General features: G+C 46.1%; 1 protein-coding gene across 2 annotated transcripts in view; it reads left to right on the top strand.

Moving 5' to 3' along the window:
• Tbc1d2b (TBC1 domain family member 2B) overlaps positions 1-23,286 on the top strand; it is a 70,038-nt gene that overhangs the window by 18,250 nt on the left and 28,502 nt on the right. For both annotated transcript variants that reach the window (XM_057767538.1, XM_057767539.1), the window contains exons 2-3: positions 5,338-5,491; positions 14,937-15,105. In XM_057767538.1, the coding sequence (XP_057623521.1) occupies positions 5,338-5,491; positions 14,937-15,105 (323 nt within the window). The remainder of the gene's footprint in view (positions 1-5,337; positions 5,492-14,936; positions 15,106-23,286) is intronic.

Here is a 23,286-nt window from a genome sequence, read left to right as displayed (position 1 = left end):
GGTTTCTAAATGTACTGAGTGAGTGTGTGTGTATGGGGGGGGGGGCAGAGAAACAGACATTGGCACCACATCTTCAGGGGTGTGTGTATATGTATTCACACAGAGGCCAATATTGGCTGTTGTTCTTGAGTACTTTCCACCTTTTCTTTTGTTTGCTTGTTTGTTTGGTTTTGTAGGGGTGTGTGTGTGTGTGTTGGTTTTTGACACCAGGTTTCTTCTTGGCCCGAATTAGGGTAGACTGGCAAGCCTCAGGAATCTTTTTGCTCTGCCTCCCCAGCACTGGGATTACAAACATGCTGCCCTGTTGCCCTGCTGCTGCTGCTGCTGCTGCTTCCCCCTTTTTCTTTTCCTTCCTCTCTTTTGTAATGTGGATTCTGGGGATCAAACGCAGGCCGTCATACTTAAAAAGCAAATACTTTCCCAAAGAGCCATCTCCCCAGCCCCTGTACTGAGTTTTGATAGATGAACATTCTGGACTAGAGGGCTGGAGTCCCAGGGAATGAACAACTGAGGTGAGGCAGTCATAATGGAGACTGTGCTAGTTGGTGAAGCCCAGTCCTCTGGCTTTGCTGCTAAATCACCACCAAGCTCCCCAGTAATGTTTCCTGCTGTGGCGGGCCCTTAAAAGGTCTGCCGAAAAGGTTTGCAGTTACAGATATAAAAGTCTAAGACAGGCAAAAGGACCAGTAAGTTTCTGTTTCATACAACATACATTATATTTGGACTGCCAGCATGTAAAATGGCCCGTAAATTCTTTTGAAACTTCCCTTTTTGTTTTTAATTAAAAAAAGAAATTTCTGATGAAACCAACAACCTTGGGGTTAAATGACTTGGTGTACTATTATTTTGAGCACTGCATTGGAAGCTGGCTAGGTTGGAGAGAGAGCAGCCCTCGGGGTCCAAGAGAAGAAAGGGCCAGGGCCTGACTCATCCATGCGTGAGTGGGCTCCAGGATTTGATGCTGTCATGGCCTAGGCACAGCTGGAGCATCACACGGCACGTGGTAGGCAGCTGTCAGGAGCAGTTCCTCCTCCACTAAATGCCAGGCTCTGTCCTCAGAACGGGAATTTTCTATCACAGCTCTTAGAGGCATTAGTTGGCTCCCATGTGAGGATTGCGCCCACACAGTCCTCGTCTGCCTTGTCTCTCACATCACATCCACTCTGGTTGTCTTCCTTGATCACTCTGTTTTGTTTATTGAGGCAGGATGTCTCATTGAGCCCTGAACTCACAGATTCCAGCTAGTCTGGCCAGCCAGCCTTCTCTGGCAAAGGATTCTGTCTCTGCCTCCCGAGTGCTGGGGTCACAGCAGCTGCCACGCTCTTTACATGGATTTTACTTGGGTTCTGGAGACCCAAACCCTCTCCTCTTGCTTACACAGCATGCCCTTTACCCTTGAACCATCTCCCTGGCCCTGATTTCTACATTTCTTTTAAAAAGTCAGCAAACCCTTAATAATCATTGCCTCAAGGTAGTTTTGACGCCTGATTGGCCAGATTTCTGCAACGTGATAATAAGCCAAACACAAAGGAATGTAAAGTTCTTTTGCCCTAGGACTTCAGTAAGAGATGACTGGTGTGTTTCTAATTGTTCCTAGTTAGATTACTCTTCAGAGACTGAAGAAAAAGTTTTCTTGAGGAAAAGCAGATTTCCCATGGGGATACTAAAGAGGTCAGTGAAGGGTCCCTATCAGCAGGTGTATCCCAAGTGTGCTGAGCAGCTAGTGCATCTAAGGCCAGATCCAGTCACAGTAGGAGTGCAGGCCAGAGGAGGGACGTCAGGCGGTGTCTGTCCTGTCCCTGACTTGAGGTACTTCCCTGTCCTGGGTCTCTCCAGAGCCAGGGTAATCATAGAGGGGTGCGCAGTCAGGGAGCAGTAGGAGGGCTGGGTCACTCTCCATATATCCTGTCTTAGTTAGGGTTTCTGTTGCTGTGAAGAGACACCATGACCAAGGCAACTCTTATAAAGGAAAACATTTAATGGATGGCTTACAGTTCAGCGATTTAGTCCATTAACATCATGGCAGGAAGCAAGGCAGCATGCAGGCAGACATGGTGCTGTAGAAGGAGCGAAGGGTTCTTACTTCTTGACAAGCAGTCAACAGGAAGTGGTCTCAGACTCTGAGCAGGACTTAAGCATATCTGAGACCTCAAAGCCCACTTCTGTAGGGATATACTATGTCCAACAAAGCCATACCTCCTAATAGTTCCATTCCCTTATAGAAGCCAATTGTGTTCAAACTACCGCAACCCCTAAGTCATGCCTATCAGTTGGAGTGACATGGGGTCTTAGAGCTGACACTGCTTGCCTCACTGTGTGACCTAGGCAAGTCTCATCCATTCTAGATCCTGAGGGGAAAGGACTGGGGGGCTTTAGGCTCTGACTCTGGCCACAGTTCAGTCTCATAGCAGCTGACTTGCTCTGTGGCTCCTTTCTGTCTCCCATAAAGATGCTTGTGTTTTCTTGTGTTTTGGTTTTGTCCCATGGTCAGGCCCAGCTCTCACCATCCAATGTGCAACCAGCTTGCCACTCAGACCCTAGGCTCTGCCTCAACTGGTGTCAGCTCTGATCTGATGAATTGATTTCCTTCTCCCCAAGATTATTCTCTAGCACACATACCCCCATTTTCACCAGCAATGTGTTGACTAATGTTGCCCTTGCTTCTGCTAAGTTCCATGTTCCACCTCTCTAGGAAGTATTGGTGGATGTTTCTTTCCTACTAGCCACTACCAAGTAATCACACTGAGGCACAATATTACTTATAAATGCTCAGCCAATAGCTCAGGCTTATTAACTCTTACAACTTAAATTAACTATGTCCTGCCCCAAGGCTCATGTCTTTATTTCTCCAGCATGTCTTGCTTACTCTTTATCTGTCTGACGACTCACGAAAAAGGGTCCAGGCAACAGCTCTACTTGTACATGTACCAGAAGAGAACACTGAATGTCCTTCTCTATCACACTCCAACCGATTCACTTGAGAAGACAGGTCTCTTTCTGAACTAGACTAGCAGCCAGCAAGCCCTCCTGGTTTCCTGTCCCTACTGTCATGCCACTAGGGTTACAGGCAGTTATAAATGACTATTCCTGGCTTTTTACATGGGTTCTAGAGTTTTGAACTCAGGTTCTCATGTTAATGAAGTAAGAACTTTTACCCACTGATCCATCCCCTCAGCTCTTGATTGATCTTTTTCTTTTTCTTTTTTTTTTTTTTTTTTTGTTAAGGTACTTACGTTACAGAATGAAATCCACTCTTTGGGTATACAGTTCTATGGGTTTGGATCAGTGCATAGACTCATGACTACCATAATGGTTATAATAGCGAGCATTCCATCATCCCTGTTTCTCTGGTTTTGCCTCTTTTTGTGAATTCCCGTTTCACCCTCAAGCCTAGAAACCCCACATTTGGGGTTTGCTTATGTCCTTGTAAGTTTGCCCTTTTTGATTGTTTGGAGACATATGTCATCTTTGTGATGTGGCTTCTTCCACTTAGCAGTATGCTTATGATAGTCATATGTTTTCTGAGTCCATAGTTTGTTCCTTTTGTTGCGTGGATATGCCATAGTCTGTTTGTCCATCCACCAGATGGTGTATATTTTGGCTTGCTGACAGTTTTTAGCAGCTGTGAATAAAGCTCTATGAATGTTTACATACAAGCTTTTGTATGACCATAGTTCTTACTCCTCCTGGGCATGTATGAGAAGTGAGGCGGTAGTGTCACCCAATGACTGTACGTGTGACTTCATAAGGAACTGTGTGTGTCCACCACAGTTTATGAAAGTTATAGTTGCATTATACCTTTGTCAGTATACCATACTACAAGATAAAACATTACATTCCAAACTGAGTACAGTGGGCATACCTGTAATTTCAGAATTTAGGAGACTGAAGCACTGTGGTCATAGTAAGTTCAACACCAACCTGAGCCACATAGAGAGCCCTGTTTCAAAAACTGAGTAAGTGACCAACACCCATCTTAATGGGTGTAACGTCTGGTTTACAGTGTGTAGTTTTCTCTTTATACTCCCAGTTGGTGGCAGAGTTAATGTGACTTGTTGTTTGGCAAACACACCCTCCATAAGTATACCATCCATACTTATACTTAAATTGGGTTTCTTGAGGTGAATTTTTATCAAATAGGTTTAGAGTAAAAGAGCAGGGGCTTGCTTGTCCTTCCCAAAAATGTTGGAGGAAAGTGTTATATCTCATCATTCTCTAATCTTAGACTTAAAAACGATTTCTTATCCATTAGGCTAAAATATTTCATTAGAATTGCTGTTTGCTCAGATCAGTCATGAAGCAAGAGCTGCTTGTCTGTGACTGAAGTCTTCCTCTGTCTGTCTGTCTGTCTGTCTGTCTGTCTGTCTGCCTGTATCTGTGTATCTAAAGTGCTGTTGTGCATCTGTGAATTCTTGGTGCTTGTGAGAGCGCACTGTGCAGTGGTGCAATGTGGAAGTCAAAGAACAAATTATGGGAATTGCTTCTCTCCACTTTATGTGGGTTCAAACTCAGGGCTCCAGGCAAAACAATAGTAGAAGATTGCTTTCTAGAGCCTGTGCCTGCCTCTGCCAGAGGCTCTTGACTAGGTTTATAGTACTAGGCATGGCTTCCCTCTTATGGAGTTTCCGTTGCAGTGAAGAGACATCATGACAATGGCAGCTCTTATAAAGGAAAGCATTTAATTGAGGTAGCAGCTTATATTTTTCAGAGGTTTAGTCCATTATCATCATGGTGGGACATGGTGTCTGGGAGTATGGTGGCATGCAGGCAGACATGATGCTGTAGAATTACATACAGGCAACAGGAAGTGGTCTGAGACACTGAGTGTTGCTTGAGCATATACGAGATCCCAAAGCCTGCCTCCACTGGGACTTACTTACATCTTCCAACAAGGCCACACCCACTCTGACAAAGCCACACCTCCTAATAGTGCCACTGCTTTGGGGACCATTTTCTTTCAAACCTCTACAGTTCCTTCCATCATAACCTTGCCAACCTTGCAGCAGTTCGCATATTGTGATTGGTGTTGTACCTCTCGGGGTTCACATCTGTAATACTGCAGTTGGCTTTTCTCCCATAGCAGCCTAGCCTAGCAATCTGAAAGCTAATTAGCAGGAAGGATGCTTGCACTCAGTTCAGCTTTGTTTCTCTGTGTTCTGTATCTGAAGTGTGTGGTTAGTTTTCCAACAGTAAGGCTTTACCATCGTGTTCTGGACAACCAAGTTGCTCTCTTCTTAATGCTGTTCTCTTCCATATGTACAGTTGTTAGTACACAGATGCTTTTTAGGTCTTTATGTTACTCGTGGCTGTAACAAGGTTTCCCTTCCCTCATTCTAGGCTCCTAATCGTGAGCTCATGACTTACTGGCTACAGGAGCTTCAACAGAAAAGATGGGAATATTGCAACAGCCTCGACATGGTGAAATGGGACAGCAGGACTTCCCCAACTCCTGGAGATTTTCCTAAGGGCCTGGTAGCCAGAGATAACACAGGTAAGACACAGGTGGAAGGCACCATGTCTGCCCTTTCAGGGTAGCCATTCGACACAGCATTTCAAATTAGCAGTGAGTGGAAGTGAATTCAGAATGAAAATAATGATAATCCCTTATGAATGGACTGCAGTCTCCCATGCCAGGTGAGAGAGCCATTTTCAAGCTAGTGCTGGCCTGGGTGTCAGACAGGGCTAATACCAAGCATATTGTCGAGATGGTGGAGGGCAGCACCTGTGTATAACTGGAATCATGACCCACAGCATATACCTTCTGATCTGGCTCCAAGGCTAGCCTAACGTCTACCATAACTAAAGACAAAAGTCTACTCACCCGAGTATTCATGCTTGGGCCAACTTTCTGACACATTGCATTTCGAATGTGCCAAGAAAGTAACCGCATTCCACTGGTTGCTTTCTAGTATTTCTTAGGAAGGCCTTAAAAGCCAAGCCCTGATTTCATTTTATTCCAGATTCATGGCATTTTCATAGGTCCTAGTTTGTCTTGGTCATTTGCACCCTAGAGAGGGTGTTCTTTTGTACTTGAAAAGCAAAACTTAAGCCCCATGATTAAGCCTTCTCTTAATTGTTGATTGTCTTGAGCCGTCTAGAAAGAACGGGATAATTATTTGTAGATCATCTTACAAACCTACCTCTCCCCCCCCCCTTGAAGGCTATAGTGTGAGGCTGTTTTTGTGGCTCCCCTTCCCCCATTAGCTTGTTAGAACAAGCCTATGAACTCTAAAATGGCCAGGGCACTGTACTAACGATTTAAAAATTATATTTACATGTGTGTGTATGTATGTATACGTGTGTGCGTGCACCTGTATGTACTACAGTGAGCATGTGGAGGTCAGAGGACAATTTTCAGGCGTCACTTCTCTCTTTCTACCATGTGGTTCTTGGAGATGGATCCAAATCAGGTCATAGACCTCAGCAACAAGCATGTTGACCCACTGAGCTATCTTGCCAGCGCTGTAGTAGCATTCTTAGTTAGGCTTTCTTACTGAGATAAAGTCTCACAATGTAGCCTTGGTTAGCCTGGAACTCACTATTTAGATCAAGAGATGGCCTACGTCTGCCTCTGGGGTTCTGGAGTTAAAGGTGTATGAAACCATGCCTGGCCTGTACTAACACTACAAAAGAATGCACATGACATTTAAAACCAGTACAGGGTTTGTTCTAGCACTTCTGTGAAAAGCTGTGGTCTGCACTCTGTAAAGTAAGTGGGACCCTCTGCTCGGCAGAGCAAGGGTAGTGGCATCTGAGTTCTGGGCAATTAGCAGCTGTTAGACTAGGATTTTCCTGCCATGCTTTTCCTGGTTGGGCATTTTTCAACAACTGTCCATACGAGTCAGTCAGGACCTGATACTGCCTGTGTTTGTATCTGTGGATGATTTCCTGGGAGTCTTTGTCATGGAGACTTAGAACTCTGGTTCTCCTGGGAGAGAAGGGAATCCTTTATGTTCAAGTGCATGCCCCTCTCTAGTTTAGAAAGGACTTCCTCTTGCCTGAGGCTTAGTTTGATTTGATTAATAAGTTAATTTTTATTTTCATTGTTTTGAGGCAGGCTCTGTAATCTAGGCTAGCCTTGAACTCCTGTCCTCCTGCCTCAGCTATGTGCTTGTACCACTGTGTTGGTTTATGGGGACCTGGGGTGTGGTGGGCAAGCACTCTGCCAACTGAGCTGCATCTTTATCTTTTTGTTTTGTTTCATTGTTTTTCTGAAACAGGGTCTCATGTAGCCCAAGCTGGCTTCAAACTCACTCTGTAGCTGAGAATGACCTTGAACTCCTAATCCTCCTGCCTCTGCTCCCAGCCTGTAGACAGGTATTTGGAAGCCACTGTTAATGTCTTTTCCAAGACAGAAGCTCTATATCATATTCAAGGTCTCTCGGGACACTGGGAAGAAACTGTAGGGGCATGGGCAGCTAGTGGCTTATGTCTTTAGCACTGAAAACCCCTTGCCTCCACTCTGGGGACACAGATCACTCCTCTCCAGCAAGGACTTAGATGTGTAGCTTAAAGGAGGGCAAAGAGGTCGTACCTAGTCTTGAGTCCCCTGTCATGGCTGTCCTGCTCCTTGCAAACCAGAGTGGTGAGGTTGGAGAGCCAGAGTGGTCATCTCCAGGCTCATTTGGTTCCCCCTCTGGTTTGTGTACTCTAGCTATGGGAATTAGAGTTTGTGCTGTGCTATTTGCTCATCCAGCAAGTGCCTGAGGTGGGCCCCAGTCTCGTCCTCAAGTGTTCCTGTGAGCTAGAGTGTTTGTGCAGAGAAAAGCGAGAAGTGCAAATGGGGGAAGTACAGGGCAGCCTGGGCCCTTGCTGGGCTGAGCTCAGCATTGGGCTTTTTGGGGCCTCTCTAAGGACAGATGGCCAGGGACTCAGTCAGTAAAGAGACAGAAAGGGAGAGGAAAGAGCCAGAGAGAAGGGTCCTTCCGCATTGTCACAGGGCAGTAGGGCTGCAGGAGCCAGCAAAGCCATGCCCAGAGGCCACCCAGACCTGGAACAGACTGGGAGAGCTTGCTAGTTGGCCTTAAAAATTGAGGGTTTTTTTTTTTTAATCTAAAGCACAGTGGAGTTTTGAAAATTATCTGTATAGAAGTAACCTTAAATGTCTTCTAAATTCTAGGTAGGAAATATAAGGAAGAACAAATATTGAAACCTTGAACCACTGAGCCATTTTCAGAATCGTAGCTATCCAGAAAGTGAAACATTCTCAAGTAGAAAGCCAAGAAGACCAGGGACTGGAGGGATGGCTTGGTGGTGAGAATGCTTGTTGCTCTTTCAGATGACTTCACAACAGCACCCACGTTGGTCAGCTCACAACTGCTTGTAACCGCAGTTCCAGAGGGTCCAGTGCCCATTTCTGGTCCCTGTGAGCACCTGTACATACGTGGCCTATACACACATGGACATACACACATAAATTTTGAAGGGAACTGCATTTCAGGTCCTTTAGTTTCATCATCAGAGGGAAAAACTGGTTAAAAGATACATTTTGTGGTTATATGACAATGTCCTTTAATTTTCTGTCATCAGCTGTGGCTAACTGTGCTAACTCTAGCTTGACTAGGGGATGACTTTTTCATAGCACTGGTTTCCAGGAAACATAAAACTTGTCCTGTTGCTGTCTAGTCACCCAGTCACTTCCCCCAGCTGGACACCTTGTGGTCTTGAGTGTCATCCATCATGATTCTCCAGGCATCTAAAGCCACTGTGGAGAAACATAGACGGAATTGACACTTTGCGCGCAGAGCTTGGTATTTATCTTGGAAGGCGGTCCTGCCTGGAAGCTTTGTGGTCATCAGGCTCTGAACAGGTCACTTAGCCATGACTTCAAGAGTGTACACTGTGCCATGGAAGTGAAATTTGTCCACTCTCCACATCACAGGGATTGAAGGGGAAAACACATTGCTGAGGGTAGAGATAATTCTGTACCTGCACACACAGGCATGCTCACACATGTACCCTGGTAATGTGACTTCGAATGGGTGAGGACTGTGTTTCACTGCATTTAACAGGAAACTGGATTAACGAAACGTTATTTCTTTTTCTCACTTATGGGCAGTTCGGTGCTGGAGCTGACTCCTGGGCCATGTCTAACTGTCCCATGCGTAGGACTGCGTTCCTGACTCAGGCTCACTGTCTCTGGGGTGGCACTCAGATCACAGGAGGACGCTTTCACAGAGACCTTCCACTTCACTTTAGCAGTGACTCTCACGTGGCCATTCCTCATGGCTACATCAGATGGTCAGAAGGAAATAAGGAGAGCCAGGTAGTTCTGCTGAGTGTATCCTAAGCACAGACTCTCGGGAAACAGGGTGGACAGTTGGTCGGGAACTGGCTCTGTCCCATAATTGCCTCTGTTTCTGTATTTCTTGTCTTTGGAGAAAGAGACTTTTGTTTCTTGTGTGGTTGTTCAGTTTTTCAGTCAGGTATTAGAAAGGGGGGTGATCTTCTTCCTCTATGTGTTCTCTGTCATCTCTTCACAGCCTGGCTTCTGAGGTGGGCCTTAGACACCACCCCCACCCATTGTCTGCCAGAGTCAGTAGGATAAGGACCTAGCTTCGAATTATTGCTTTGGAAAGATAAAATCAACTGTCTACGTGTAGAGATCTTCATAGCCGTTAGGAACCAAGAGTCTGCCTGCAGGTTTCCACAATGCTTGAGAATCCACAGTACTGCATCCAGATTTAAGGAGATGTCCAGTCCACTCGTTTACTGCATTCTCCACAAGACCTTAAGAGAAAGAGCAGAGGCATCAGGACCCTGCTCTTGGTGAGACTTCCTGAGCGTCAGGCATGTGGAGGTATTCCTCACCCTGCCCTCTCTCCTTCCCAGCCCCACGTCTTACTTCAGGGCCAGGTGACCCTTATCTCTGACTCGCGGTTTCAGTGCTCAGTGCCTCTACATGGTTGGTATTTCTTAAGAAAATTGTGTTGTGAAAACAGCTTGAGGCGACCACATTTCCTCCTCTGCAGAAGACATCACCTCCTGTGACTGTCACGCCTTCTGCAGGTCTGTGTGGGCGTGGGCACGGGTTCCTCTAGACCAGTGCTTCTCGACCTTCCTAATGCTGCGTGTTGTGGCAGCCCCCCTAAAGTCATGTTCATTGGTACTTCATAACTAGTTTCCTTCTATTATGATCTGTAACGTCAGTATCTGAATGCAGGATCGTGACCCACAGGTTGAGAACCTCTGCACTAGGCCTTTAGGCTGCAAGGACGCCTGTGGGTGGAGCACGCAATAGTCACATGTTGTCTTCTAATGCCACGGCCCCATGCAGTGATCACAGTTGTGTGTCTGTATTACCCTGTTTGTGAGATGCTACAAAATACCCTGCAGTTTCCCCGTATGAGCCATGGTCATAGCAGCGCTGTTTCTGAGAGACACGTATCACTGTGATTCAGCACATCTCAGCAACCCCTTCTGGGAAATGAGACGTTCTCAGAGCCAGGTTCTTTGGAAGTCAGGCTGTGGGGGAGATGTGGAGTGAAAACTCAGCTCTGTGTGGAGGGGCCTCTGGAAACCCAGGAGAGGGGTCTGAAAGGGGGCTGTGCACAGCTGGCCAGGGTCTGGGCCCATGGAGGCGTCCTGAACTCAAACTCAAACTCTGGGTTTGAGTCTGTACAAGTGAAGACAGGGGTGCTGTACTATAAATGGCAGCTGGGCCTGAGACTGCTGAAGATCAGGGATGGATGGGGAGGAGAGAGGAAAGCTGAGTCTGGTGCACCCTACTAATTCAGAGAACTGTAGCACAATTAATAAAAACCCAGAGACAGATATTGGGGTTCAAGCTGAAGACCAGAGAAGCAAAACAGCCAAGCCACTAGAGAAGTCTTACCTCTACCAAGGCTGGGCAACTGCAGACTAAGCCCTGAGCATTGTCTCCTCCCATCATATATTCCCCTCTAGTGCTGGGATTAAAGGCACGTGACTCCCTAGTACTGGGATTCAATGTGTGAGCCACCACCACCTGGATCTCTTTCTGCATTGTTCTTGTGTAACCCAGTGTGGCCTTGAACTGCTTCTGTCTCCCAAATCCTGGGATTAAAGATGTGTGGCACATTGCCTAACCTCTTGTGACTTAGCTTTGCCCTTCTGATATTCAGGCAAGCTTTTATTTATTAAAACATAAATATCACTATAGGGAACTTACCAGGAAATGGCAGGAAGAGGAAAGTCAGGAGAAAGCATGAGTGTCAGTCCATTGAGAACTGTGGAAACCTCTGTCACCTCCTGCATCATTTCCTCAACCCACAGGAAGCCATTCTCGCCTCACAGCAACTTACTGTCATTAGCCATTCGGCCGGTCATGTTACCCATTTCACCTGCACCCCTCTGCTGCTCAGTGTTATTTGCTTTTAGTGAATCAGACAGAGCCCCAGGCTTCAGGCTGTGTTCTTGGTGGGAATTACGAGCAGATGGACCAGCTTTAACTTCAGCACATAGGCTGGTCCTCCCCAGGGGCTCTCAGAACCCTGACTTTTTGTGTCTCTATGGGAACTACAGCTTCATGAAGGTGTCCCTGCTCCTGACCGCGTACTCCTCCCCAATCTGGACTGGGATTGTAGCTCTGTGGTGGAGTGCTAGCCTCACAAGCCCGAGAGCATAGTCCTCATTCAGCACATCCTGTCCTCCCCCACCTACTGTGGAGTTGCCAGTTCCTTTTCCAACCCCCACACTGGTGTGGGGAAAATGGCCATCTTCTCCGTGAGGATTCCCTGGGACATGCATGCACTTTGCTGTCTGCAGAAGTTTCTCGCAAGGTGAGAGCAGGAAGGGAGGGAACAGACTCACAGGCTGGTCAGGTGAACATCAGCACTTGTGTGGGAGAGCTGTGGCAGGAAACTGGGACATCGCAGGGAGTGGAATCTAGGGCTGCCATAGAATAGGCCTAGGAAGTGTGCTGTAGGCCAGCTCTCCAAGGCTTATCACGAAGTGCCTACAAAGAATGGAAGACACCCTCCACACAGACTTTCTCTTCCCACTGCAGTTGCCAGACAAAGAACATGCACCATGCTCTGAGCAGCTCCCAGCCCCCTGTTTCTCCCTAGGCTCCCTGTATACTAATGTTAGGGCATGTCCCCCGCTCTCCTTCTAGAGGCTTCCTGAATGTAGCTGTCAGGGCACATACTGAAGCGAATCCAGCAGCTATACTTTGGGTGAAGTGTTTTTAAAAACCAAACCAAACAAAAAACAGGCAAAAGTAAATTGAAGCTGCAGTCGCTGTAAAAATATACTCAGGGCTGGAGAGGTGGCTCAACAGTTAAGATCACTTGCTGAGTTATTTTCTCAACACCCACATGGCAGTCCACAACCATTCATAACTCCAGTTCCAAGGGTTCTGGCACCCTTTTCTGACCTCCATGGGTATCAGGCCTGTACATGGTAAACATTTTTATGTAGGCAAATTGCTCAAACATGTAAAGTTTAATAAGCAAATAAATAAATAAGCAAGCATAGCCAGCCAGGAAGCCACCTCTTTTTCCAGACAGTGATGACTTTTAAATATCATTTCTACACAAGACCCCACTAGAAATCATTCTGCAGCATGGTCTTCCATGGTCTCCCTGTAGACCTCTTCTGCCCCTGCACCCTCAACTCCTCTAAAGTCCTTCAGTAGGCAGGGGTTTGCCGCAAGCCCTGGGTTTTCATGGTAATAGGTACCTTGCCACATCTGAGAGTGTGATAGCGCTTGCTCCTACGGGGCCTCAACGACCTCACTGCCAGCCCACACAGGAAAAAGAACTGCACCTGCTGAGCGTAGCTGTGGATACAGCTGGTTGCTTGTTTCCTGGTTAGGCTTAGAACGACCATGCTCTTACTCAAGTTGGGTCTGTGAGAGGCCTGCCTTCAGGAAGTCTGTAGAACAGCTCTGACTTTTCTGAAGTAAAGAGTAGACCTTCCATCCCTGTGTACCCGTGGACTAACGCGAGTACTCACAGGTGGTAAGTGCCTACTACATTTTGACTGTCGGGTGCTGACCAACGTCGTCTTTGCTTTCTAGCCATGTGTGTTACTGCCGAAACAGGTGACTCTTTTATCCCTGGCTCAGGCATTTAGTGCCGTGACACAGTAGCTAGAGAGTGACCTGAATTAGTGGTGTCTGAACTTTTTTCCTTTTGCTTATTAGATCCCCTTTCTAAATGAAATCTTAAGGGGAACCCCAACATCTAAGTGTAGAGAGCAGCCACTGTGCTTTTCCTCCTCCCCGTCCAGCAGTCCCCAGGCATCTCCTGGAACCCTAAGACCCAGAGCAAGGGTCTGGCCACCAGAACTCCATGTATCCTCTGGTGACTGGGAGCTGGCTATGTTGACCTTCCTTAAAGAGTTTTCCTTTAGAGTAGCAGCTCTGTGTCGTGGGTGCTATTCCCTCAGCACTTGGTGCTTAAGACATACGGCGTAGACATAAGCTGTGTGTTGTTCTCCCGACAGCAGCCCCTATTCCTGTCACCCTCGAGGCTCTTTTACAGGGCATTCTTGGAGCCTTTCCCACTGACACTGGCAGCAGTCAAGTCAGTGAGCTGCCTACAAAGTGAGCGCCTCTGAGAAGACATTCCCAACCAGGACATCCGTCTCCAAGGGCAGTCGCTGCCCACGATTCTTGGTTCCTGTTGTCTTGGCCAGCTTTTTGTGGAGACCAGTCCTAAGCAGCCCTGGGCAGTGCTGGTCCTATTAGAAACTAATTTTCTTCTTGGCTGTCAGTAGTTATCAGTTCTAGTCAACCTGTGTTTTCATAGTAATATAGTGAACACCGTTAAAAAGACATGTAGACCGGGTTGGTTATAATGAGATAGCATAAAGTTCTGTTCACAAACATTCATTATTCTCAGACGTTGCCATTGGGAAGAATACAAGATGTTTGGCTTGTTAGGATTATTTCTTTAATCAGGGTGTAAAACAAGTAACAGTGTTACCTTCATGTTTATTAGATGACTTGAGTTACTATTTTTATTACTTTATGACATTTTTATTTCCTACCCTTACCTGTTTTTTCTAATTTTGAAACAATTAACATGTTGCTTGAAGCAGATATTATTTAAGCTATAAATATTGTTATTTCCAAATAAATCTTGAGCATCATATTATTTCAAGCTGCAACATCTCTAGAAGTTACATTTTTTAAATTATTTTATTTGTATGTATGAGTGTTTGGCTCTGTGTGTGTGTGTAATGTGTGTGTGGCATGTTTATAAGTATTCCACATGACCACAGTACCTGTAGAGGCCAGAAGAGGGCATCACATCTCCTGAAACTGGAATTACAGACTAGTGAGCTGCCACGTAGGTACAAGGAAACTGAACTTAGACCCCTCTACAAGAGCAGTCAGTGTTCTTTATCCCTGAGCCAACTCTCCCATTCTCAAAGCTTACATTTTAAAGAAAAGTTTTGAACTTGAACCATGTTTGGGTGTCGTCACTTTTGCCTGTGAGTTTGCCGAGCTCCTGTTCTGTGATAAAACTCCCTTTTCACTGTCACTGTTACAGTCTGGAAAACGCGCTCATATCTGTAATCTCTCCGTTTCCCTGGGAGAAACTGAGTAAACAGAGTGTACAAAGCCGATCCTTGCTTTCCTATTTTCAAATAGCAGTTTAATCCTGGAAATTGTTCCTTATCAATACAGGTGAGTGGATCCTGTCATGCCGTTACTGATCTATAAGACTAGAGGGGTATTGTGCCTTTTCTCTCTCCCTGAACCAACAGTTAATTTTGGTAGCCTTGAAACACATGATCGCCTTACTATGAGAAGCATGGCTCTACTTTAGAAGATAGCACACGAGCACAAAAGCCACCCACAGACCATGATTTTATATAGCATGTAAAATGTGCTGTTAACATATGGCTGATATTCTTATATAGTGTGGCAAATCAGTGTTTTATCTGGGATGACAGGTTTCCTGGGAAAGTTTGGGGTGACTGACAATTGTTTACCTTTCTTTCAGATATAATTTCCCAGCACCCAAATCCTTCTGCAGAAAAAGCCAGAACTGTGCTCGCGGTGGAAGCTGCCCCTGGAGAGCTGGTGGGAGACCGAGCTGCTCGCCAGCCAGCCCCAGGGCATCCGAATTCCATTAACTTTTACTCTCTGAAGCAGTGGGGTAATGAGCTCAAGTGAGTCTTTAGGAAGTAGCATATGCTATTGAAGATGGGTTTTCTTTGATAATGAGTTATAATGTGGGTTATATGTTTATATGTGACATCATAAAGCCACTTTACATGTATGAAGGGTTTTTGTGCTCTGCAGCACTTTCACACATAGGTCAGTTTCTTAAACAGTGTGCCTGCTGTGTTTCTGGTACCATGCCAAGAGTCATCACGTGGTTTCATCTGATTGCTTGACTATGTCTGGTAGATCACATGGCTGACATTTTACAGAGACTGAAACTAGCTGAAGGGGGGTGAGGTGGTCTGAGCTGACAAGGCTTCTAGATGCAGGGCCCTCCCACTTCACCCTGTTCCCAAATCTCAGGACTGGCCCAGAGTTCTGTGCTCTGTCGATGCATGGGCCAGTAAGAATGGACGTGTGTTTTTGTTTTATTTGTTTTTAAAAAAGGCTTTGTTGAGATCTCCTGAGTAAATTGGGAGTATGGGAATCATAGTAGAAGGTGCAGGGAGGAGTGGAGAAAAATATATAGCCCAATAAAAACAATTAAAGGAAGGCCTTGTTGAAATTATATATAATTTATCCATTTACAATATAGTATTTTGTGGTTTTTCATACATCCAGAGTTATATAATCAATTATAGAACATTTTGTTGTTGTTACTGTTTGGTTTGTTTGTTTGTTTGTTTAGGCAGGGCTAGTCTTGAACTTGCAGCTGCCCTGCTGTCTCAGTTTCTCAGGTCAGGGATTATAGGCGTAGGTAAGCCGGACTCAGTTTTAGAATGTTTTCATCACCCTCAGAAGTTGTGCAATCCTTTCCTGCCTCTCTTGCCTCCTTTCCCCCTCTCCACCTTCAGTCGCAGGCAACCACTAATCTGCTTCTGACTGTGGATTTGTTTGCTCTGAACCTTTCATGTAAGTGGGATTGCACGATACGAGCCCTTTATGTGGCTTTCTGCACTTAGCATAATGTTGTCAAGATTTATCAAGGTAGTAGTGTTTAAATAGCTCATTTTCTTTTCTGGCTAAATACTGTCCATGTATACTATCCTAGTTTTGTTTCCTGTTACTGTGATAAAGCACTCTGACAAAAGTGACTTTATTTATCTGGCTTACAGTTCCAGGTGTGCTCTATAATTTTGCGAAAGTTAAGGTGTCAAGGACCTGGAACAGCTTGGCAAAGCCAGGCAAGAGCAAGGAGGAAGGAATGCATGTCATGCTCAACTCCCTTTCTCCTCATACATAGTCCAGGACCCAAAGGGCTCTTTCCACGTTGATTAACGTAATCAAGACAGTCCCCGCAGGCCTGCAGGCACTCTTACCTACGGAGTCACCTCCACAGCCCCAGTAGCATCTATGTGACCCTAGCTGTCCTACTAGTGAGAATCGACTGGTGTCTTACTGTGGAATTGGTTTGCATTTCAATGATGACTAACAGCATCTTTTCCCACGTGGCCATTTGTGCATCCTTTTGTGTTGGATCTGTTCAACATAACAGATCCTTTGCCTGTTTAAAATACTATTGACTTTTTAATTACTGAGTTCTATGTATTGTATGGAGACAATTCATCTATATTGGCAGCAATACGTTTGGTGGACACAGATTCTTAGGAGACTTGGCTTAAGTTAGAAATCAGAGTTAGTAGGAAGGTTTGTGTTCTGTGCATGAGCCCAGAAAAGAGAATATATGTCACTTTTGTACATGACAACTCTTAAAGCAAGTTTGGAGTTAATGTCAACAGGAGCAATGCCAGCTATGCTGTTGTAGTGTTGCATGCTGTAAGAGGCAGACTCCTTGAGAGAATTCTCAGCTGTGCCGCTTCATAATCGACTGTCTCAAGCAAGTTCCTTACCATTCTGTGCCTGCGTTTCTCATTTGTAAGTAAACTTGCATACCTCATGGGATGAACTGGATGATGATACAAACAAGCAACATGGAACAGAGCCTGGGACTCAGTTTGAAGGTGGTGAATGTCGTCATGTTGGGTCTTGTGATGACTGCTCTCTACAGAAGAGGGGTGCTCAGACAGATCTCAAGTGCTTATGGTTTTTCTTTTCTTTTGGCTTGTGGGCATGCTGTAGGAGGTTAAAACAAAATGAGCTGGGTGAATGGAGAACCTTTATAGTTTCAGGGATTGGGACATGGTAAGCAAGCTAATGCCCTCTCAGCTACAACCCCAACCTGGAGAAAACTTATTGGCCTTAAGAAGAAGGTAAATTAGTAAAGCTATATTTCCCCAAAATGAATGGCTCAAAGGTTCTATTTTTGTAATGGATTCAAACTCGTATTAAGGTTGATTGTGGTCAGGGTTTGAAGATGACTTGTGTGTAGCTTCATTGTGTTCATTAGTTCAGCTGGGGCCCTCCATTGGAATCACCTGGTGAACTGAGAGTTTAAATTCCACACTCTTCTACAATACCTGAGGGCCCATGCTCTGCTCCCACAGCTGAGGTTCGGATTTGCCGGAGTCTAATAGCTGATGCTGTTTTAGTTACTGTTCAGTTGTCGTGACAGAGTATCATGGCCAAGGCAGCTTATAAATGCTTGGTTTGGGGCTCATAGTTGCAGAGTCCCCAACATAGTAGAAGCAGGTCGGCAGGCAGGCATGGCACTAAGCAGTAGCTAGGAGCTTGCACCCCTATCTCCAAGTAGGAAGCAGGGGTACTAAGTGGGAATGACCTGGGTTTTTGAAACTTCAAAGCCGACCCCCTAGTGACACACCTCTTCCAACAAGACCATACCTCCTAATCCTTCCCAAAGAGTTCAACTAGCTAGGGACCAAGTATATAAATATCTGAGGAACATTCTTCTTCAAACCACCCTGATGTTCATTGTACCTATTCTCTCTTTTTTTTTTTTTTTTTTTTTTTTTTGGTTTTTCGAGACAGGGTTTCTCTGTGGTTTTGGAGCCTGTCCTGGAACTAGCTCTTGTAGACCAGGCTGGTCTCGAACTCACAGAGATCCACCTGCCTCTGCCTCCCAAGTGCTGGGATTAAAGGCGTGCGCCACCACCGCCCGGCAATTGTACCTATTCTTGTATCATGTGATTGAATCACTTAGTAATCCCTTAAAATATATTTTTTTTCTATTGAAAGTAAGTTAGATGCTTGGGAAGAAAATTGATAAAGGTTATTATGCCACTAAAATATTGTTGAGACAATGTGGATGGCATGGTTGTGAGGAATCAAGAAAATGAAAAACTTGTAAAAGCCTGTAATCTAGGCCTACATTGTAAGTGTATTCTTTATTCCATTAAGAGCAGCAGCAGCAGAGAAACAGGATTGGAAAAGTCGGGTGACATCTTACAAGTGTGGTTTATCCAGGCAGGGCAGACTGCAGCCAGTAGCCCTGGCAGGCGGATCCTCTTACTCACTCCTGCATAGGCACCTCTGTTGTGGGTGTAGTGACTTAGTTTAGTTCCCTGCTTTAATGGCTTTCTCATTTAACCTACCCCATCCATCAGGTAACGGAGCTTGACCCCGTGTGAAATTCCAGGTGGTCTGTATGAATAATCACGGCCTCGTAGAGTCTGGCTGGTTGGTGGTGCTCAGCCAGGTGTGGCTAGAGGACCTGTGCTACTACAGGTACTGCTCTCAGTCTTTGAGGCCATAAACAGTGTGGGCCTTCCCTTCATGTCAGATGGAGAACACTCCCCACCCCCCACGCCATGCATGGGAAGTCGGAGCCTGCTGGGAAGGTGTGCTTACCTTTCAGGGTTGTCTCTGCTGAGTCTTCTGATTCTGCTGCTGGCTGTGTCCTGGGCCCTTTGTTTCTGTTTTCCTCCATGACCCTTCAAGTCTAGTGGCAATGTCACTTGTCTATGTGACTCAGATTCCTAGGAATCCACTGGTTTTGCCATTTAGGGCTTTGCCTGGTGATTCATCTCTTTCAGAGCCCCATTTCAAAGAGAAGGTCACCCCAGCCCAAACCAGTGCCCAGATATCTGGTGCATTTGGGGAAGTCATTTATGTCTGTGACTATGTGGTACTTGCTTATGTTTTCCTTGTTTTAAGGCGTAGCTTGGTCTTTGCCAAGAAAGTGAGGATTGTAGTCATGTTGCTGCCCCACGGGTGTTTGCAGAACCAGGCCTTCTGGAGGGGAAGCACGGGGATGGGAGCTGAAGAAGGGCGGGCTGTGTGTGCTGCCGTGTCGATGCCCAGTCTTTCCTACAAGCTTCCTAGGACACAGTAGCATTGTTTGCACCTAGCTAGCCCTCCTCGCCAGCAGCCCTTCCCCTCTTGATTGGAACCATGCACTTCCAGAGGCCCGTTCATTAGCAGAACTGCTACAGCTTTAGAGAAGTCATGGTTGTGCCTTGCAGACAGGATGACCTTAGCCATGGCTGGAATGGTATCTGACGCAGTATAGGAAACCAGACCCCAGAGAATGTCAGTCTCTGCCTTATCCAAGGCCATCATGCAGTTAGCCCAAATGTCCTAATTTTAATTAGAGCTGAGAGCTATATAAGAAGGAATAGTTGGTATCTTCTGCTGGGCCTGATGGACCCACTTGTTGCAAGAGCCAAGTTCTCAGTAGCCTGAGTCAACTCATTCTGCTCTCTCGGTGCCTCAGATTACCCAGCGTGACCTCCCCAACTCAAGAGCCTTCCTGTAATCACAACAACAGAGTTCCTTTCCTGAGATTCAGATGTGGCCCTTGTGGGCAGTGGGCATTATTTATCCCATCACGTTGGCGTTTTCCACTGTTTCCTGCTTTCTCTCTCTCGCCTCCCCAGCACGTCTCCATCTCCCATTGGAATACGGGTATTGTGATAGGGTTCAGTGGGACAAGTGGTAGGAAGCACAGCCTGGGCCCTCAGTCTTCTCTGAAATACTCAGACTTTGGACCCCAAGCTCTGGCCTAGATGAGCCCAGAGCCTCCTGGCTTGCATGTTGCCACCCACCAGCTTCATTCAACCTGTCCTTTCTTAGTCCTCCATTTCTACTTGACAGTGAAAGGCGCACATGCTTATAAAGAAAGAGGCCTGTTCCTGCTGAGGGGCTTGGAGCTAAAACAGAGGCCTTTCTCAATCCACATTCTAGAAGTAGCTACTAGAAATAGAATCATAGACGTAAGCGCTCTGGAATTCTCTCTGCCTGTTGAAAGAGACCTTGCAGTACACACTCTCTCAGTGCCTTAATGTTCTGACGTTTCCCCTCGACGTGCTTTCTCTGTGACATCCAGGTCACGAGGTGCACTGGTCCAGTGCTCTTCCCTGCAGAGTGAGAGGCTTGGCAGTGATGGAGCGTGGGTGACAGCTCCAGGGTTCCGGGGTTGAGCACTGTATGGTCTGGGTGGCCTCACTCAGTAGCTCTTCTGGGGCTACAGACAGATTCAGGAGTGTGGGTGTGCCCTTTGTTTAACCTGTTTCCTAATTGTGGGTATCTGCTCATCAGTTCAGAGGAAAAAAAGCTGAGTCACCTCCAATGAGAGGGTACCCCCTGTTTTGTTTTCTGAAAACGGTCTGAGGGAAGAGAGCTGAGTACTGCCCCTTGGGGTAGCCTGCTTCCTTGCTACCCCAGCCTTCTTTAAGTACCCAGACCCCCCACCTTAGCCCACCTTTCACCACTGAAAAAGGCTGGGGTGCTGTGCAGGCAGCATGTGAACTGTATGCTCAGGAGAGAGTTGATGGGCCATTTCCAAACCCTTCTCTCAACTTCTAAATCCACTTGCTCGGTGAGATTACAGTGAGTATTGAGTATATAGTTACTGTGTTATTTGAATAACTTTAAGTTATATTTATTTGTTTGGGAAAGTGTGGCACAGTGTGTTGCACAATAAAGAATTGGATTCTGCCAAGAACGCACTCACCCAGAGTGTGGCTAAAACTACTTGAGCTGAAAGAGACTTCACTTTGAAGCCAGTCTCATTTCCCCTTTACCCAAGCCTTGGCAGTTGTCGCAGCACTCCAGAGCTGTCCCTCGGTGGGGGAAGCAGAGGACATGAAGTTAGTTATTGCAGCTGCCTTTCTTCCTACGCAGGCTGAGTTTGGGTCTTCTCTGCTCTCATTTCTTCTTTTGGGGTTGGCTTGAAGAACGAGAGCGGCAGACAGGGCTCCAGTTGTGCCTCAGCTCACTGCTGCGCACGCCATTCTTCAAGGAAAGAACAAGAGCACATTTTGAAGCTGTGGCAAATGGCAAGGAGATTTTTACCTCCTGAAACATGTTGTAGGAGAGTAGGAACAAGGAGTTCTGGCCTGGAAAATGTCACCAGAATGTTGGGGCAGGATCACAGGTGCAGGGACTGTGCAGGGGTAGGGAAAGCATTTGTGAGACTTCCTTTTCTTCCAGAGCAACTATTTTGAAATCATTTTCTGTACGGTTCTGGGGTGATGAAGCCAGAGTTGACCATGACAGCAGCGTGATCGTTAGGTTCCCCTGGGGTTGGCAGAGCTCCAGCATGTCCAGCGCCAGGCACCAGGAGAGATTAAGCTTGAGTAACGTGCAACATGCTTACCCTGTGTACTTCCCTCTGGTCTCAGTCCTTAAGTGAGAAAACAGCTGCCAGGTGTTAGACAGGTGTAGTCACCAGGTTTTAGGGTAAAGCTGTGTGTGTGTCTGTGTGTGTATATAAAGTGATACCTTCACATCTTTTCCCAGAGTATGATAACCAACGCGTGCTTTATAATTTCTTTGTATTCTTCTAAACTTTCAAATTACTTTAGTGAAGTTCAAATAAAAGGGTTAAATCATGCTTTTAAAAACACAAATATTAAGGGACTCGGGTGGCTCAATGAGAAAATGCTTGCAGCTCACGCATGAGGACCTGATTTGGGATCCCCGGTCCTCGTGTAAAAGCCAAGCATTGGGTCCACATCTCTAAGCCCAGTACTGGGGAGGAGCTCCTGAAAGCTTGGTTCCAGCCAGTCTAGGTGAAACAGTGAGTTCCAGCCCAGAAGACTTGTATCAGAAATAAAGTGGGAAGGCTGGTGAGAGGGCCAAGCCGGGGAAAGTGTTCACCACCAAGCCTGCTTACCTGAGGTCTGGAAAACTGTGCTCCTCTGCACACACACTGTGGTGCACATGCCTTCCCCTGGAAATAAATAGCTTATTTTATGAGGATGAATATTTTCTGTACATGTATGCCTGTGTGCCACATGCATGCCCAGTGCCCATGGAGACCAGAAGAGGGATTTATATCTCCTGGGACTGCAGTTATGGGCAGTTGTGAGGTATCATGTGAGTGCTTGCTGGGAATTGAACGCAGGTCCTCTGGAAAAACAGCCAGTGTTCTTATCTACTGTGCTATCTCTCTAGCCCAAAACTAAAGCAAAATTAAATAAAGAAGTAGAAAGCAATAGGGAGAGATACTTGATACTGACTTTTGGCCTCCACATGCGTGCACAGGAAAACACAACTGTGCAACGCACACCAAAGCTAGAATATTGAGACATAGCTGCTTTGTGCAAGAGTGTTATCCGTGTAGCTCAAACTGGAGATGGAATCAGCTTTCGCTTCCCGCCTGTAGTCCGCCTCGGGTTGTCCTGGTTGAGCAGCCGCATTGCGGTGTGGTTTACCTGCAGTCTCACTTATTTTAAGAGTATGGGCTGGCGAATGTTAAAAATCACACCTCAAAATTTATAGCTGCGTGTCCGGGCACATGCCCGCAATCCTAGCATGTTGGGGGCAGAGGCAAGCAAACCTCAGTAAGTTTGAAGTCAGCGTGGTCTATCTATCCAGTTCTGTGCCAGGTGGGGCTATACAGTGAGACCCTGTCTCAGTTTCCTCATGAGCCCTCCCCAACCATGGCCTTGAGCAACCTCCAAGCTGCTTTCTTTCACTGTAGCTGTCCTTCTTAAGAGTTTAAAATAAGTGAACTCTTTTGGGCCATTATAGCCTGTTACATTCGTTTACTTGACATTGCCCTTCAAGGTGACTGTGGTTCACATTCCCACCAACACTACAAGTCCAGTCCTGGTTGCCACACATCCTCCTGAACACTGGGAATTACTGTTGCTCTTAACTTTAGCTGTTGTGGGTGTGACCCTTTTTTAAACTAGTATATGATAACTAACAATGCTTTTTTAAAAATATTTTTTAGATTATTTTATGTGTGTGTGTTTTTCCTACACGTATGTTTGTGTGCCGTATGCATGCCTAGTGCCTGTGGAGGCCAAAAGTGGTTGTATGTCCTGGAACTAAGAGTTGAGCTGCCCTGTGTGTGTTGGGAACCAAACCAGGGTCATCTA

Source organism: Chionomys nivalis, chromosome 4 (assembly GCF_950005125.1).
Source record: "Chionomys nivalis chromosome 4, mChiNiv1.1, whole genome shotgun sequence".
Classification (NCBI taxonomy): Eukaryota; Metazoa; Chordata; class Mammalia; order Rodentia; family Cricetidae; genus Chionomys; species Chionomys nivalis.
Note: the sequence above shows the minus strand (reverse complement) of the source record. Positions and strands in the feature narration are given on the sequence as shown.